The sequence below is a fragment of the Neopsephotus bourkii genome, unplaced genomic scaffold (genome assembly GCF_033783945.1).
Source record: "Neopsephotus bourkii isolate Nb327-2 ecotype Australia unplaced genomic scaffold, CSIRO-AGI_Nbou_v1 NB_1558, whole genome shotgun sequence".
Lineage (NCBI taxonomy): Eukaryota > Metazoa > Chordata > Aves > Psittaciformes > Psittacidae > Neopsephotus > Neopsephotus bourkii.
In genome coordinates this window covers 390,090-404,015 of record NW_026902034.1, presented here as the reverse complement: position 1 = coordinate 404,015, position 13,926 = coordinate 390,090, and the positions used below count along the sequence as shown (strand labels likewise).

General features: G+C 47.3%; 1 protein-coding gene across 1 annotated transcript; it reads right to left on the bottom strand.

The window, feature by feature from the left end:
• Positions 1–11,653: 11,653 nt before the first annotated feature.
• On the bottom strand, positions 11,654–13,549 carry FRAT2 (FRAT regulator of WNT signaling pathway 2). Its single transcript, XM_061371055.1, has one exon. The coding sequence runs from the start codon at positions 13,147–13,149 to the stop codon at positions 12,544–12,546; it is 606 nt and encodes a 201-aa protein (XP_061227039.1). The 5' UTR covers positions 13,150–13,549; the 3' UTR covers positions 11,654–12,543.
• Positions 13,550–13,926: the final 377 nt, after the last annotated feature.

Genomic DNA, 13,926 nt, shown 5'->3' with positions numbered 1-13,926 from the left:
CTGGCTTACAGTCACCCTGGGAGTTCATGGTCAGCAACACTGTTTAGGGCATTACACAGTGTTGGTGTGTGTGTTACCCCCTTCCAAGCAGGATCAAAAAAAAAAACAAGGTAAAAATGCATGAATAATGACAATGTAGAACGGGCTGCTGTGGTTCTCATACACCACAGGGCAGTAACAGTGTATTTGATGTCATTACTCAAATCTTCGTTCTTGTGACAGGGGAAAACATTATTGGGGAGGAACTGGGTTGCTCTGGGACAGCCACCCCATCTCCATAGGCAGCAGCCTGCAGAGCAGGACCAAGCTGTTCACCCACCACTGCATGGCAAAGCAGAAAAAACTATTTGGAAATAAGCTCTTGGCCACAACGAGTTTGGAAATAAATGGTGCTTCTGGTCTATTGTGCAGGTGATTCTCTCCCCCTCCCAGCTCGTTACAAAACCTGTGAGCTGTGACCAGCTTTCTGGATGCTACAGGCGAGTAATTCTCCTATTGAAACATTCTGGCTGCAGCACAGTGAGACTTGGCATTGCCTCTGCCAGCTGAGGCCATGGCCACAGGGCTGCTTTCCATCCCAGGAAGATGGAGACTGGCAGGTGGAAATAAAATAAGGTAGCATCTTCCAAATCTGTCCCTGTATGTGCGCTGGGATAAATGTACAGTGGCTGAACGAACCAGAGGGAAGGAAATTCCTGGTTTAATTAAATGAGCAGACTGAGCAACCAGATGCTTGAATAAAGGATAAAGAGAAGCCACCTGTCCAGGGGAGAACTTAGGGGCTGGTTGACGCAGGGACCACCTTCTCCCAATCCTGCCCTTGGGGGAAACACTGTATTGTCCCTTGGCATGTACGTGACTTGGACTGGCATCAGTGGTGATCATACACTTGCACAGGAGGGGAAACCAAGCTCCCCTTGACAGCAGACACTGGCTCTCCCTGCAGTGCACACCAGGATCACCTGACAAATCCTGTACAAGCGATGCACAACATGCTTTGGGTACTGACAGATTTACAGAGAGCTGCTTAAGGTGGAAGGCAGCTGCAAGGCGCTGTATGAAGCACTTCACATCCTTTCACTGTGATCAACCCAACTGAACTAATGAGACAAAAGGCAATTTAAAAGCACCTTGCAGACTACCTTGTCCAAGAGCTTCTTAAAATACACAATGAAAGTGCATTTGAGCTAAAAATACGGCATCAGTCATGACAGTATATAATAGCTATAATGTTTAACCTAGGAGAAATCAGCTCTGTTAAGCATGTCACTTTACAACTGCTGGCACCTGGGAATAGCGTCTGTGTTTCTGGGTCAGTCTTTCACATCCCAGTTTGTCAGACTAAAAGAGTCTGAACCGCTTCTACCTAAAACATAACAGCTCTCTGTATTGCCCACTCCATAAATCTAATGGCCAGCAATGGCGCAACAAAAATCATGCGGGCAGCTGGTGAGGGAGTTGATGCCTGTGATTTAATCCATCCCAAAATCAGTTTCAGGCACCCCATTTCAATGCAATCTGTGTCCTGCAGAAGAGTTCTGCTGCTGAATTATTCCTATTGGTCCAAGCCCGATAGCGGTCACGGCCTCCCTACCCCATCCTGCAGAGCTTCCCGCAGTCCCACCCTCTGGAGGCTGGCTCCATGAGAGCAGGGGACCTGAATTTCACCCTTATGCTTTGCTTGGTTTTAGCACAAGATGCCTAATGAACGTTATCTCTAAGCAAGGGAAAGTACAAACAGCTTTTATCTCCACAAAGCCAGGCAGTGTGTGTCCCCCCACCGGCTTGGAGTCAACTGCATCTATCTACACAGTTAAAAACTACCAGCCCCTTATCTGCAAAACCTCTTGCAACAGACAGATCTGAGACATCTCCTGGCTCTCGGGACAAAGACTGAGGCTTAGGTCTGCACTTTAAAGTTTCCTGTTTCCAATCGGGAGTTTGCAGGGCTTGGTGCGTACCACCCCCAGCCAAACAAACAGCCATACCAGCGGGACTGCTGTTATCATAAAGTGAAACCTATTTAAACTGCCATCCTGATATCCGGCATCCCAGTCCCGATACAGCTGAGGAGAAGCAGGGAGTCAGTTCAAGAATTAGTGCTGTTTGCTCGATAAATATTGATGGTGCGGAGCAAGGAGCATTGCAAAAGGTCCTTAAAAATGTTCAGGGGATGAAAATTGCTGGCACTGTTGTGATTCTGGAGCTCAAATAATAAATGATTCAACAACTGTACAGTTACCATGGGGATGAATTCTCATTGAGCCTAAAATTACCAAGCTGCTGACAAGGACCTATTTTTAGTATCAGCAGATGTGTATCTTTAAAAACATCAGCACAAACCTACTACTGTGTGTTTGTGTGTGCACGCCTGCTCGCCCGTTAATTGAGTTTTCTGATGCTAATAACAAAAGCAAAAATAAGTAGATGGCTGCAATGGACGGTGCAGCAATTAGGCTGGGGGTGATAAGTGGAAGTTGCAATTAATACCTGATAAATAAAGCATGAAAAGTGGCCAGATTGCCAGTATGTAACTGAACTAGTAAGCAGAGCCCTTCATTATGTCAGCTAATGCACTACAGTAATGGAGTGTCTATTTTCGGTGCCTGTGAGTATCTAGTGGGAAGCGCCCGCCTGCACAGTCACAGCCCCACGACACAGGAAAGCGGAGGCTCAAAGCTGACATGAGCTGCTGGCACAGATCCTCAGTCTCTGCACATGAAGGCTGAGTTTGTCAACGTTCTCCCTCTATTTCACACTTGAGGGAGGTGCAAGGATACCCCCCCCCCCCCAAAGCACACAGATTAGGCAAGGTGCTAACACATCCCCACAACGACATAACGGCAGCCAGGACTGCTGCCAAGTCGTGGAGTGCTTGCTAACCACTTACCAACTCATCCCATCCCTGCTGACTCACCACACTGTCAGCAATGCAAATCGTGACACCAACTTCAGGTCCCTGCACCACTGACTTTGACTGGGTTTTTCTCATTAACTCTAATAGGTTGGGCTGGAGACCTGCCTTTTTTTATATAGCTTAATTTTGCTGAGGGAGAGGCTGGAGGGTGGCTATAATGACATCTCAGTTGGTGATAAAAGGATTGGTTCGTTTTTTGCCAAACACGTAGCCAGATAGACATATCTCTGCTCCCTTCCTGGCATGCCAGTGCAGTATATATACACACAAACCAGCTGAGCAAAAATTAAACTCCATACATTGCAGCCGAGCATAGGGCATTACAGGAGACAGTTCAGCAGTTTTGGTCAAAAACCAAACAAGCTCTTCAAGTTTCTGAGAGGCAGCAATGGAGACAACAGAGAGGACCACAGTGGTTCATAGTAGGCAGTAGTGCTCCCACCTGCTCTGCTGCATGAGGTGCTGCTCACGCCTCAGAGGATCAAGGGGGGAAAATAATGGCATTTCAGGTAAGAGAAAGAAGAGTTAAGGATGAAGAAAAGCCCTTGTGCCAGGACACATTTGAAGAAAACCCAGCTGTGAATGATCTTCTATCGCAGAGCCAATTATGTAAAGGGGCCTGATTAAACCATCCATCATTTCCCATTTTTGACACTTAATTAGGAAAGAACAGTTAGTTCCTCGGAGTTGGCTCTTTGAGATGTGTTGGCCATATGCGCTCTGCTCTTGGAGCATACGTGCCTCTATTACAAATGTCTGCCTCCACTCCTACCACAGTGTCCTGCCGCTGCAGAAAACTCTCCCCTTTCTAAATAAATGAATTGATTTTGTATGATTTGGAGCTTGAGGGAATCTTGCTTGACTTCAACAGAGCTGCCCCTGTGGGAGCCAGCCAGCTGGTACTCCAGGTGAGCTTCAGAGATGCTCTTGTTCAGAAGGACTGTCTGAACAACTTGACCATGCTGCTGAACATTAAAGTGAGAGCTTCAGGAGAACTGGAGAGCGGAACTGCCTGGGCTGACCCTGCTCTGTTAAGATCATGTGTGTGGGCTCTCATTTGAATTTCCTAATGACATTGCTAAAAGAATAGGACGGTATGCATGGGAGGCCAGGGGCATATGGGAGCACACAGGCATGTCTGAGAGGTGGCTTATCTGAAGCAAAGGCTGTGAATTTAAAACATTCAGTTTTCAGTTTGAACAATCAAAATTAGAGGCTCTCTGCTCTCCAGGCAGAGTGAAACCCCCAACACAGGCACTGGACTAGAACATTTTCTGAGAAGTCACCGGTTACAGCAAACTGCTTCCTCATATGGAAGGGTGTTGTCAGTTCTTGTCAAGTCCCAAGGCACTAGGTTTACTGAGATAAGAGCTGCTGTTATAAACACAATCCTAGGAACCCAAGGAATGGAGGTCCTTCAAATCTGGCTTTTCTTTCACTCTTTAAGGAATAACCTTTACCTTTGGGCACACATTAACACTGCACTCATTTGTTCCCTCTTGAGTCCAAAGGTAACAACAGATGATCCAGATGTGAGCCATGGGGGAAAAGTAAGAATGCCTGAACCATGAGGATGACATCTGGTCCTTTCTGCCTTTTGCAGGGCTCGAAGAAAAGGTGCACATCTGCCTGAGCAGTAACGGCCTCCCTGTTGTAGATGGGCAATCGGTGGCTGGGGAAAGGCTGCTAGTGCTCTTGAGCCCTCACAGATCCCAGTGGTAAATCTAAATCTAGATCTAGAACAAACTGAGGACAGTTTTGTCAACCATAGAACCCTAAATGACAGAAGTACTTAAGGTGAATTGGCAGAAGCCAGCTTTGTATACAAGCATCTACAGGCCAACTGACCACAGTAGATCAGGTCTCCTGGCACTGACCTGAAAGCACTGGACCACCCATACCACCATGCACAGCTATCAAGAAAATCAGCTGTAACCATGACTAAATCTCCACAATCCAACAGTATGGAAGGGTTAGTAAGCTACGTAACCAAGAGGCAGCCAAAATGCCAGACATCAGGATGAGGACTGCTGGGGCTTTTCCACTATGCAGCAGCTGGTATGAAGCAGCTGAGCAGCATCCAAGATATTGAGCTACCTAGAGCTCAGGTCTGACCCAAGATGACAATCCCTAGAGTTTTAAAGATTTAATTATGTGGGACTGTCACTTATGAAAGATTACTTTTGGTGTCAACCCACGAATCTCCTCTGCTGAGTCACAGGAGTTCAAGTAAGTTGGACTATTTGCGAAGTTGAAATCCGCCACTGAGTATCTTCATTTTTTCTATTTGGTTTAATGTTCAAGTTAACTTCCCCTCTCCAATTTAAAACTTTCTAAAGTTTATGGACTTAAAAATAGTCCCTCCTGGATAACACAATTTCAACTTCTAGGTGTCTGTGCTTGTTGTACTTAAAGGTGAAGATCAGTTTGTAATGTAGTTTCTCCAAGCAGATGCAATCTGAAACCATTAAATGTTTTTCACAATTAGATTTTGAGCTGATTTTTCCTTTATTTTTTCCCTCTTCTCTCTGAAGGAGAGAAAATATGAGACTGACTTCAGAAAAGTCTTTTCTAAAGTCCTTGACTTTAGAAAATATGAGAAAAATCTCCACTCTTGTGAACAGGAAAAAACATGGCAACCACAGTTAAAAATAATGAGGCCAAAATAACTGAGACTTTTAATATTAGATAAGTTAAAGCCACTGTGATCATAAGGCAGGTCTGTATTGTGCTGGCTCCACACTTCAAGTCAAGCCTGCATGAAGACATCCTTGAAAGTTATGCAGCATCAATATATACCTGACAATAAGGATTTCTGATTTGTTTAGGAAGAAGCAGATGAACCAAAACCCATTTTAAATTCTATTTCTTGCAATAACATGGTAGTTCTGATAGGGTCCGATCTGCTTTTACTGAGATAAGACCTGCCCAGTAGCAGCTATCAAGGCAATGCACACGCAGGACATGCAGTATGGCACTAAAAATACAACTGCCTAACTTCGAGGAGACAAAAAGCACAATGGTATTCTCCCATCAGTTTTGCTGTATACTATTTTTTTTCCCCAAAAATTAATTTTAAAGTTAATTTATAGCACATGTCCTTTGCGTAGGACTATCTTTTTTTTCTTAGCATCAATAAAACATCTGCATATTTGAACCCATGCTCGTGGGCACACATGTATAGCACCCGTGCTATACGTATATATATGTTTGCTCTCTAGCCCTGGAGCACTTCTGTCTTATTGCAGGGCAGAGAACAGGATCAACACAAACCAAACATGCTGTGGAAGGGTCTCCAGCAAAATAATGGGAAAAGTGAAAAATGGAGCCATGGATCACTTCCAAATCCCTACTGAGGTTGCAGTGTGACTTTCACAGGTGCTTGACACCCATAACCTCTCCTAAAATGAAAACAAAACAAAACAAGGGAGAAAAACAAATCTATACAGATGCAGGGGTGGGAGTTTCTGTCTCTTATTTCCATTCTCCTGTGTCTGGCACACTGCAGGCTGACATACTCTTTTTTTTTATAGGAATCAGATTTCCGTGTCTTGTGACCCAGGATCCAGTCACTGTTCAGGACATAGAAAATGGATGAGAAAGGTTACATCAGAAGTCTTGGCAGAAAGCTGCCAAAGCAGCCTGGTGGAAGCTAACAGAAGAGCAGCAAGATGAAAAATACACGTATCTGCTTGTTTACCTTCCAAAGTGATGTACAGGTGAGATATCACATTGGTGGGGCATTCTCATGCATGGACTGACAGCTAGATATTGCCAAAATAGCAACTGCCAATGCTGCTGCTAACAACAGGGGAGGATTAGAAATCCCCCTCATTTTCCATCTTTCAGGAGAAGCTGAGGATACACAGATGCACATGCAGTCACCTGCTTCAGTGCTGCTTGGCTTCCTGTGTAAAACTACTAGTCCTGTAAAACTGAAAAGGCATCACACCCTGGATTTAAGAACACTAATAACCCAAATCTGCACCTTAACTTAGAGCCCATGCTTTTGTAGATTTAAGCCTTGAAACTAGGACAATTGTTGTGATACAGGTAGAATAAGTCACAGCATCTTGTTGTAAAATGCTTAGAGCAGCAAATATTTAGTATAAGCCTGTCAGGATCCATTTCCCCTAATTAAAATATTTTCATCCTGGTGCTGTTACCAAATGAAAAATGTATTTCTTTAATACAGTGCTGCTCCATTGAGCTGGAAGACTACAACCTCTCTGCTCTGTAAAATCAACTGGAGACCACTTCTGAGGGGCAGCTGATGGCACAAGCCCCATAATGTGCAGGGGAGCAACAAAGTTCCTTAGATGAGAACTAACGGTACTTACATGGGAGGAAATGAAAGCAGGTAGCAGGTCTATTCATTCTCTAACGTGGCTTTCAAACGTAAAAGCTCCAGCAGGATTTTTTCCCCCCCTAGCTTTACAATTGCTGCTGCTATAAAACCTGTACTTGGGTTTGGAACTGAACATACTGAACTTCTTCATCTAGGTCAGATGCTTACAGCCTTTCCTAGCACCTCTTCATAAACATCCTGCCAAGCCAGTAATTACCAGGGGGACACAGAGACAAGGTGTTTTTACTATTTCTTTTGATTGCTGATGTCCTAGTGCCTACAGTGATTAAGAGCACCCTTAGCTGACTGTATTACTCTACCAGACACAACCAGATAATGGGAAGCAAAAATAATACAATTTAGGTACAGGATATTGCATAAGGAACAGCTAATGCTGCTCGCCTCTGGATTTATGGTGCCTGATTTCCTGTAGCTTCCTCTGTTGCAGAGTCTACAGTGTCTACTAGTGCAGCTTGGGCACACTGCAGCCTTCCTCTAAGGGCACCAATTCCTTCTTCTCTAGTATCTGCCTTTTGCCATGAAAATTGCAGAACGGTAGTTCTGCAGCTTTGACAAAGGTGGCCAAGGTTAGTCACACAGCTAAAGCATGATTTTTGGAAGAGAGAAAGCAAACCAACGTCATTGACTCAGGAAATGAGTTTGTTGATGTCATTTTTGTGCTGCTGCAAAGGCATTTATGTAATTATCATAGCACTTCAAGTGGTGTTTTCCAGCTACTTCTAAAAAAAAGCACAGGAGGAAATTCTCACAGAAAGGAGTTTTTCTGTAAATTTCATCTGTTCATTTCATTTCAGCTAGGATTTCACCTCTGATTTCTCCCCTATGTTGTTCAAACTGAAGATGAAAGGCAGTTGTAACTTGCCCTCCAAGTCATTCACCACAAGGTTTCTAAGAAGTAAAGCAGATCTTGGCTACCCAGAAGTGACTGAGCTACAGTATTTGAAGCCAAATGAACCAGCAAGTCAAAAGTACCTACCAAAAAGCAACAGAGGAGAACAAAGCTACTCAATATTTAGGAAGAGCAATACAACATGAACAAAAGACATGTAAAAGCAAAAGATTACAACCACAAGCTTAAGATAATGGTCTGGGAAAGGGGGGAGTGCAGGGTGAGAAGAGGAAAATCACAGGGCCAGGGACTAGAAGGGAATGAGGGATGCTCTTGGAGATGGAGAAGCTGACAACACTGGGACTGGCCTAGCTGGCCAGAACTTAAGTTGAGCATTACCCAGCCAACATCTTTCTTCTCCCTTATGCCCTCCATGAGACTCACTCAGTATTTTCTTTAAAATCTGACTTTAAGGCCTTAGGGCAGAGTCCCTACTTCCCCACCATGTTTATTATGCCAAGTACTACACCAACATGATCTTTATAGGAGTCTCTGAGTGCTGGTGCAAAACACAGTAACAAGCTAAAAGGGAGAACGGAGTCGTAAGGGGAATAGCAGACTAAAATCATTCTACCTGCCAGGCTTTTGGCTGAACTGAGTTACTTTCAAGAGCTCAGGGAACGTGAGAATAGAAAGAGGAAGAAATAACAAGGTTGTGAAGCTGAGTTTTGGGCAAGGGGTCAGGAAAATACTTGCTCAGTCATACGGAGAAAACGCAGGAGGAATTAAGCTGCAACCAAGACTACAAATGATAAAGCTGTGGCAGCCTTGTGCCATGCTAATGCAACACCACAGAGAGGCGCATTGAAAAATGAGATTGTCTTTTGTGCATTTGCCAGCAAAATTATTTAAAATCAAATTTACCCCCAAAACATAGCCCACTGTAAATACACTGAAAATAAACTTCTCCAATGCATTGCAATGTCAGTTGTTACAAACATCTAAATGGCTTATTTCTGATCCTACAGCTCAATGTGACCCACTGAAAAATCCTGTTTCGACCAGTTTTTGTCCTCACAAGATGGAAAAAACAGATAAAACCTAAATGCCTATTGTGAAAATTTTATTCCAAATTTAAAGCTGAAGTGAACTGTATTTTCACTTAAAAATGAGGCCAGCCTAAGCACACTGTGAAGGCCAAATGTAGCGTGTACTTGAATTTCCTTTTCACTTCTCTAGAAACCAGTAACAGGTATCTGAGGACCAGCACAGGCTAAATGTATTAAAGAAACCCTACCTCTAAACCAAGGTATTTAAAGCTTACAAAAATATTTACTTCACTGTCCAACATTTTTATCCTATTTGGGAAAAGTAGAGGGTGATTTTGATGTCAAAGTTCCTATCTGCTTGTATGCCCACACAGCATAGCACAAGGCAGTATCTGAAAAAGAGGATTTGCACTGAACCAGTGGAAACCTTCAGGCAATGTTTCAATCGGTCCAGTGTCTTGCAAAACTCAGCTTCCAGAACCAAAATATGCCACGTTTAGAGCCATTCCCTCATGGAGAAGTGACACGTGCTCCACTTTGGACAATAAAAGACTTGTAAGGAAGACGTGATGATAAAGGTTGCTGGCACAAGCTTAGGATGTTCACATTACGAGTGATGAAGACACATCAGTGAGTTATGCAAGTTATCTGAAACAAGTGCCAAAATTCCTTTTACCAAATCATCACACACTCTACACAACACTTAGCTTACTATAACCCTTCTCATATATACATCTCCCACCCCTGCACAAAGGAGAAAGTAAAAGCTATTTTAGAAGTAATTTAGGAAGCTTAAAAACCAGCCAGTCACTGAAATTTATTAGCATCTTTTCTAAGCCTCACTTCAACTGCCAGTTTATTGAAAAGTGTTATTCTAGTAAAATCCTTAAAAGGAATGTCTCGAGGCTTTCAATGCCTACAAAGGACACTTGTAAAGTTAGCTGTTCTCATTAGTATACAGAGGCTAGGATTTGGGGAGGGGAGAGTGGAGGGGGAGAAGGGGAATGCAGAATCAATGCATAATTATCAGTGGCGAAAAAATTCAAGTCAACCATGCCAGCTCACAGAATTTAGGCCAATGGCCGTACAAATACTTTTAACTGCAGTTGTGTAATAACACCTCGGGCTTCATCAGCTATAGTCGGTTTTCAGCTTGTTTCCCCCAGCTCTTTTAGCGAAGATAAACACCTAATCCTAGAGTTCAAATTCAGTGTCAGCACAACACATGCCTATCTGCCTGAGTATTCAAAGCACAAACACAACAACAGCTAGATTTTTAGTTGTTGGCTAGCAGTTATATTTGAAACCTTTTTTACATTATACTGAACTTTTTTTTTTTCCTGGATTAAAAAAGAAACAAGAAAATTTCAAATAAAAAACTTCACTTGAAGTAAGGACAACCTACACATGGCATTATTGCATTCGAAGATAAGAACTAATGGCAGATCCAAATCCTTTCCAAGTTGTGCAAAATGCCACAAAAGCAGTGTAAGTTATGAGAAAAAGGACTTCAGATGTTAGTAATTAAGGTTTTAAAATGCACTGCACTTCTTCCTTTGCTTTGATATAGAAAAACTGCATTCTACTTATAAATTAATCAAGATAAAGCTAATAATAACATCACATACTGTTCCCAGCGCATAAGGAATTCAGTGAGACATTATTAAAACCCTGAGCATCAGTTTCTATCAGTAGCTGGAAGCAGAGAAAGAAATCTGAAATATTTTGTGGATTTAATGTATTCTTGAAAGAACTAATCACACAAGTAAATGTAGCTGCTCAAATTGCTCTCTTGGACAAAGGCAAACATCTTCCATTTTCTTTCATGTGGGATTGCTCCCTTCTTCAAAGGAGCAGCTTTTTACCTCAAATTGAGTGGGGGTTGGGAGATTGTTATGCTCCCCTCTGTCTGTGTGTTCAGTTCTGATTTTGAAGCTCATTGACTCCTAAAAACCTAACATAGGATTTAGCCAAGAAAGCTATTCAAAACAGCTATGGGAACTTAATTACCCCCAGCATCAAGTCCTATGTTTTACATGTATTTTTTTAAGCTAATGCTGCCTAGACATCTCTCCCTTCCTTTCAAGAGTCTTGTCCCCAGAGAAAGAAAAAACCCCAAACAACTAGCCAACACAAGCCCTGTTCTTTCCCCAATACATGACGCCCAATTTTGGTTTCAGTATGATTTGACACAGAAATTCCAACAGCCACATTCTCGGCTGCTCGAAGGGGCGTCTCACAGCTCACGCATGAACACTGCTGGCAAACAAAGGGGCTCAGTTGCATCTCTGTGCATTAATAACCGGTGTCCCACTGCATCAGACTATGCGGATTGTTGTGGGGATTTCTTCCCCCCTTTCTGTCTGCAAAATGGAGATCTTGCCACTGAAAGATCAAGAGGAACGTGCCTTCTGGGGCATCATCCATACAGTTTTGTCCTCGTGAACCAAAATTCACTTCCCCTTCACAATGAGACACAGAGCCGAAAATAAAAACAAGACCACGTTTATTCAATACAGACAGGTTAATTAAGACAGTAAGTCCTGTAAACCAGGCGCACATTTCAAACACTCCGGTACGAAGTGCAATATTTAAAATCAACAGCTGCGTCCTGTATTCGAGCCATTGAGTTTGTCGGGGAAGGATGGATTCAGGGCTTTCTCTTTTTTTTTTTCTTTTCCTTTTTGGTAGAAAAAAAACTTGTTTCGGCTACGTGAACAATGCATCTCCAATGCAGGCTCCATTCACTCATCAGGCTTTACAACTGTAAGTCCAGCTGCCCTCCAGCTTTGATATTCACATTTTTGTTTAAAACTGCTTCATACCGTCACAACGGGGAAATCATAAACGTTAAACTAATAATTAGAAAAGCCCAAACAAAAACCCCAAACCCGCCGGGAGCGGAACGAACTCCCCCGCCGGGGTCAGCGACTATTATTGCAAATGGCTCCTGGGAGACGGAGCAGCCCCGCTGCGGCCGCGGACCGGCTGCGGGGGGGGGCGCTGGGCCGGGGCCCCGGCCGGGCTGCCCGCAGGGGGGAGGAGGAGGAGCTACCGGGGCGGCGGGGGGGGCACACACAACAGCAGCTCGGGCGGGCGGCTTGCGCGGCCTCCACCGGTTGGCGAGCGGCGGCGGGGCTCGGCGCGGCGCCGGGGATGACCTTGGGGGGTGAGGGGAGGCACACCCGGCCCACCCCAACCGGCCCCGCCGCGCTCGGCCCCCAACCCCCGATGCCGGGAGGGGACCCTACCGCGGCGGGAGACTTACATCGCGGCGGAGCCGGCACCGCGCTCCCGCAGTCCGCCCGGCCCGGGGCCCCGCCGCCGCTAGCGGCCGCGCTCCTCCGCTACCGCTGCCACCGCCGCTCGTCCCTGCCGGCTACTGCCGGGGCTGCACAGCCGCCGCTTCAGCCGCCTCGCCGTCAGCGCCGCTGCTCCCCGCCGAGGCGCTGCCGCTGGAGGTCGTGGAGGCTGCCGCCGCTGCTGCCGCCGCCGCCGCTAGCTGCAGCCGCCGGACGGCTTCTTTGATGAGGTTGCCGGAGAGGATGAGCTGCTGCAAGAGCCGGTGGGGGTCCTCCTCGTCCGCCGGCCCGTCGCCCGGTCCCGAGGGGGGCTGCTTCCTCCGGCGGGCGGCGCTCCGCAGCCAGCCCCGTCCGCACAGCTGCTTGGTGACGCGCTGGTGGCCGCTCCGGTCCGGCCGCGGCGGCTCAGCGGGCTGCTGGTGGGCTTGCGGCTGGAGCGGTCCCCTGGGCGCCAGCATCCCGCCACCGCCGCTGCAGCGCGGAGAGTAGGGGGCAGCGCGGTCGCGGGCGCTGCCCGGCCCCAGGTGCTTGGGGTTGCGGGGCGGCGGCGGCGCCCGCTGCGCGCTCAGCTGCAGCACCTCGCCCAGCTTGGCCACCAGCGCGTCCACCTCCTTAGGGCCCGCCTGCCCCACGGCGACCGAGCGCTCCAGCAGCAGGAAGCGCTCGCCCGGGCGGCACGGCATCTCTCCCGGCGCCCTGCCGTGCCGCAGCCGCAGCGGGACTGGGGCCGCCGCCCGCCGCCCCGCGCGCACGCGAGCACACGCGGCTCCGGCGGCTGCGGTTGAAGCTGGAGCTCGGCCCGCTGGCGTTGGTTTGTAAACAATGGGTGACGCGAGGTCCCGGGCGCCTCCCACTGCGCCGCGCGGGGGGGGAAGTCCTCGAGGCCAACCGCCCAACGCACTCTCCCTGCGCCCGCACCCGGTGAGGCGGGTGGGCAACACTGACCCACCGGTGCAGGGATGGCTTTCACGGCCGGAGACCGCTGACTGGGCGAGGCTGCCCTTCGTCCACCGACTACACCGGTCCTTTCCTTCTCCCCCCCGGTCTGAGCGCGGCGTGGACCGGTCCGCTTTCAAACCCCGCACCTCGGGTCTCGGAGGCGGAGCCGGGGTGATTGGCAGGAGGGGTGTGAGGGGGCGGGGCGGCGGCCCGGCTGAGGGAGGCGCTGGCCAGGCTCGGTGCTATTACAGCGTCTGCTCACCTCAGTGAAGGCGGCAGGAGCACAGCGGGGCGAGAGGCGCCCGGGCGCAGAGGGGTTTAAAGGTGCTCCCCGGGGTGTTCCTCCGGGAGCCCCGACCGCCTCCCCAGCGATCTGTACCACGGCTGTACTGGTGCGACGGGCGCTGTTGTGTGTTCCCTTCAGCGCTGCACGTGGAAGCGGTGCTGCGTTCTCATAAAAGAGCGCTGGCGTTACGCACCGGTGCCTTCCAAAGCGGATCATCAAAAAGCTTTGCAATTCC

What these genes read in the sequence shown, in the direction of transcription:
- FRAT2 (XM_061371055.1), bottom strand. Translation starts at nt 13,149, where the DNA reads ATGCCGTGCCGCCCGGGCGAGCGCTTCCTGCTGCTGGAGCGCTCGGTC.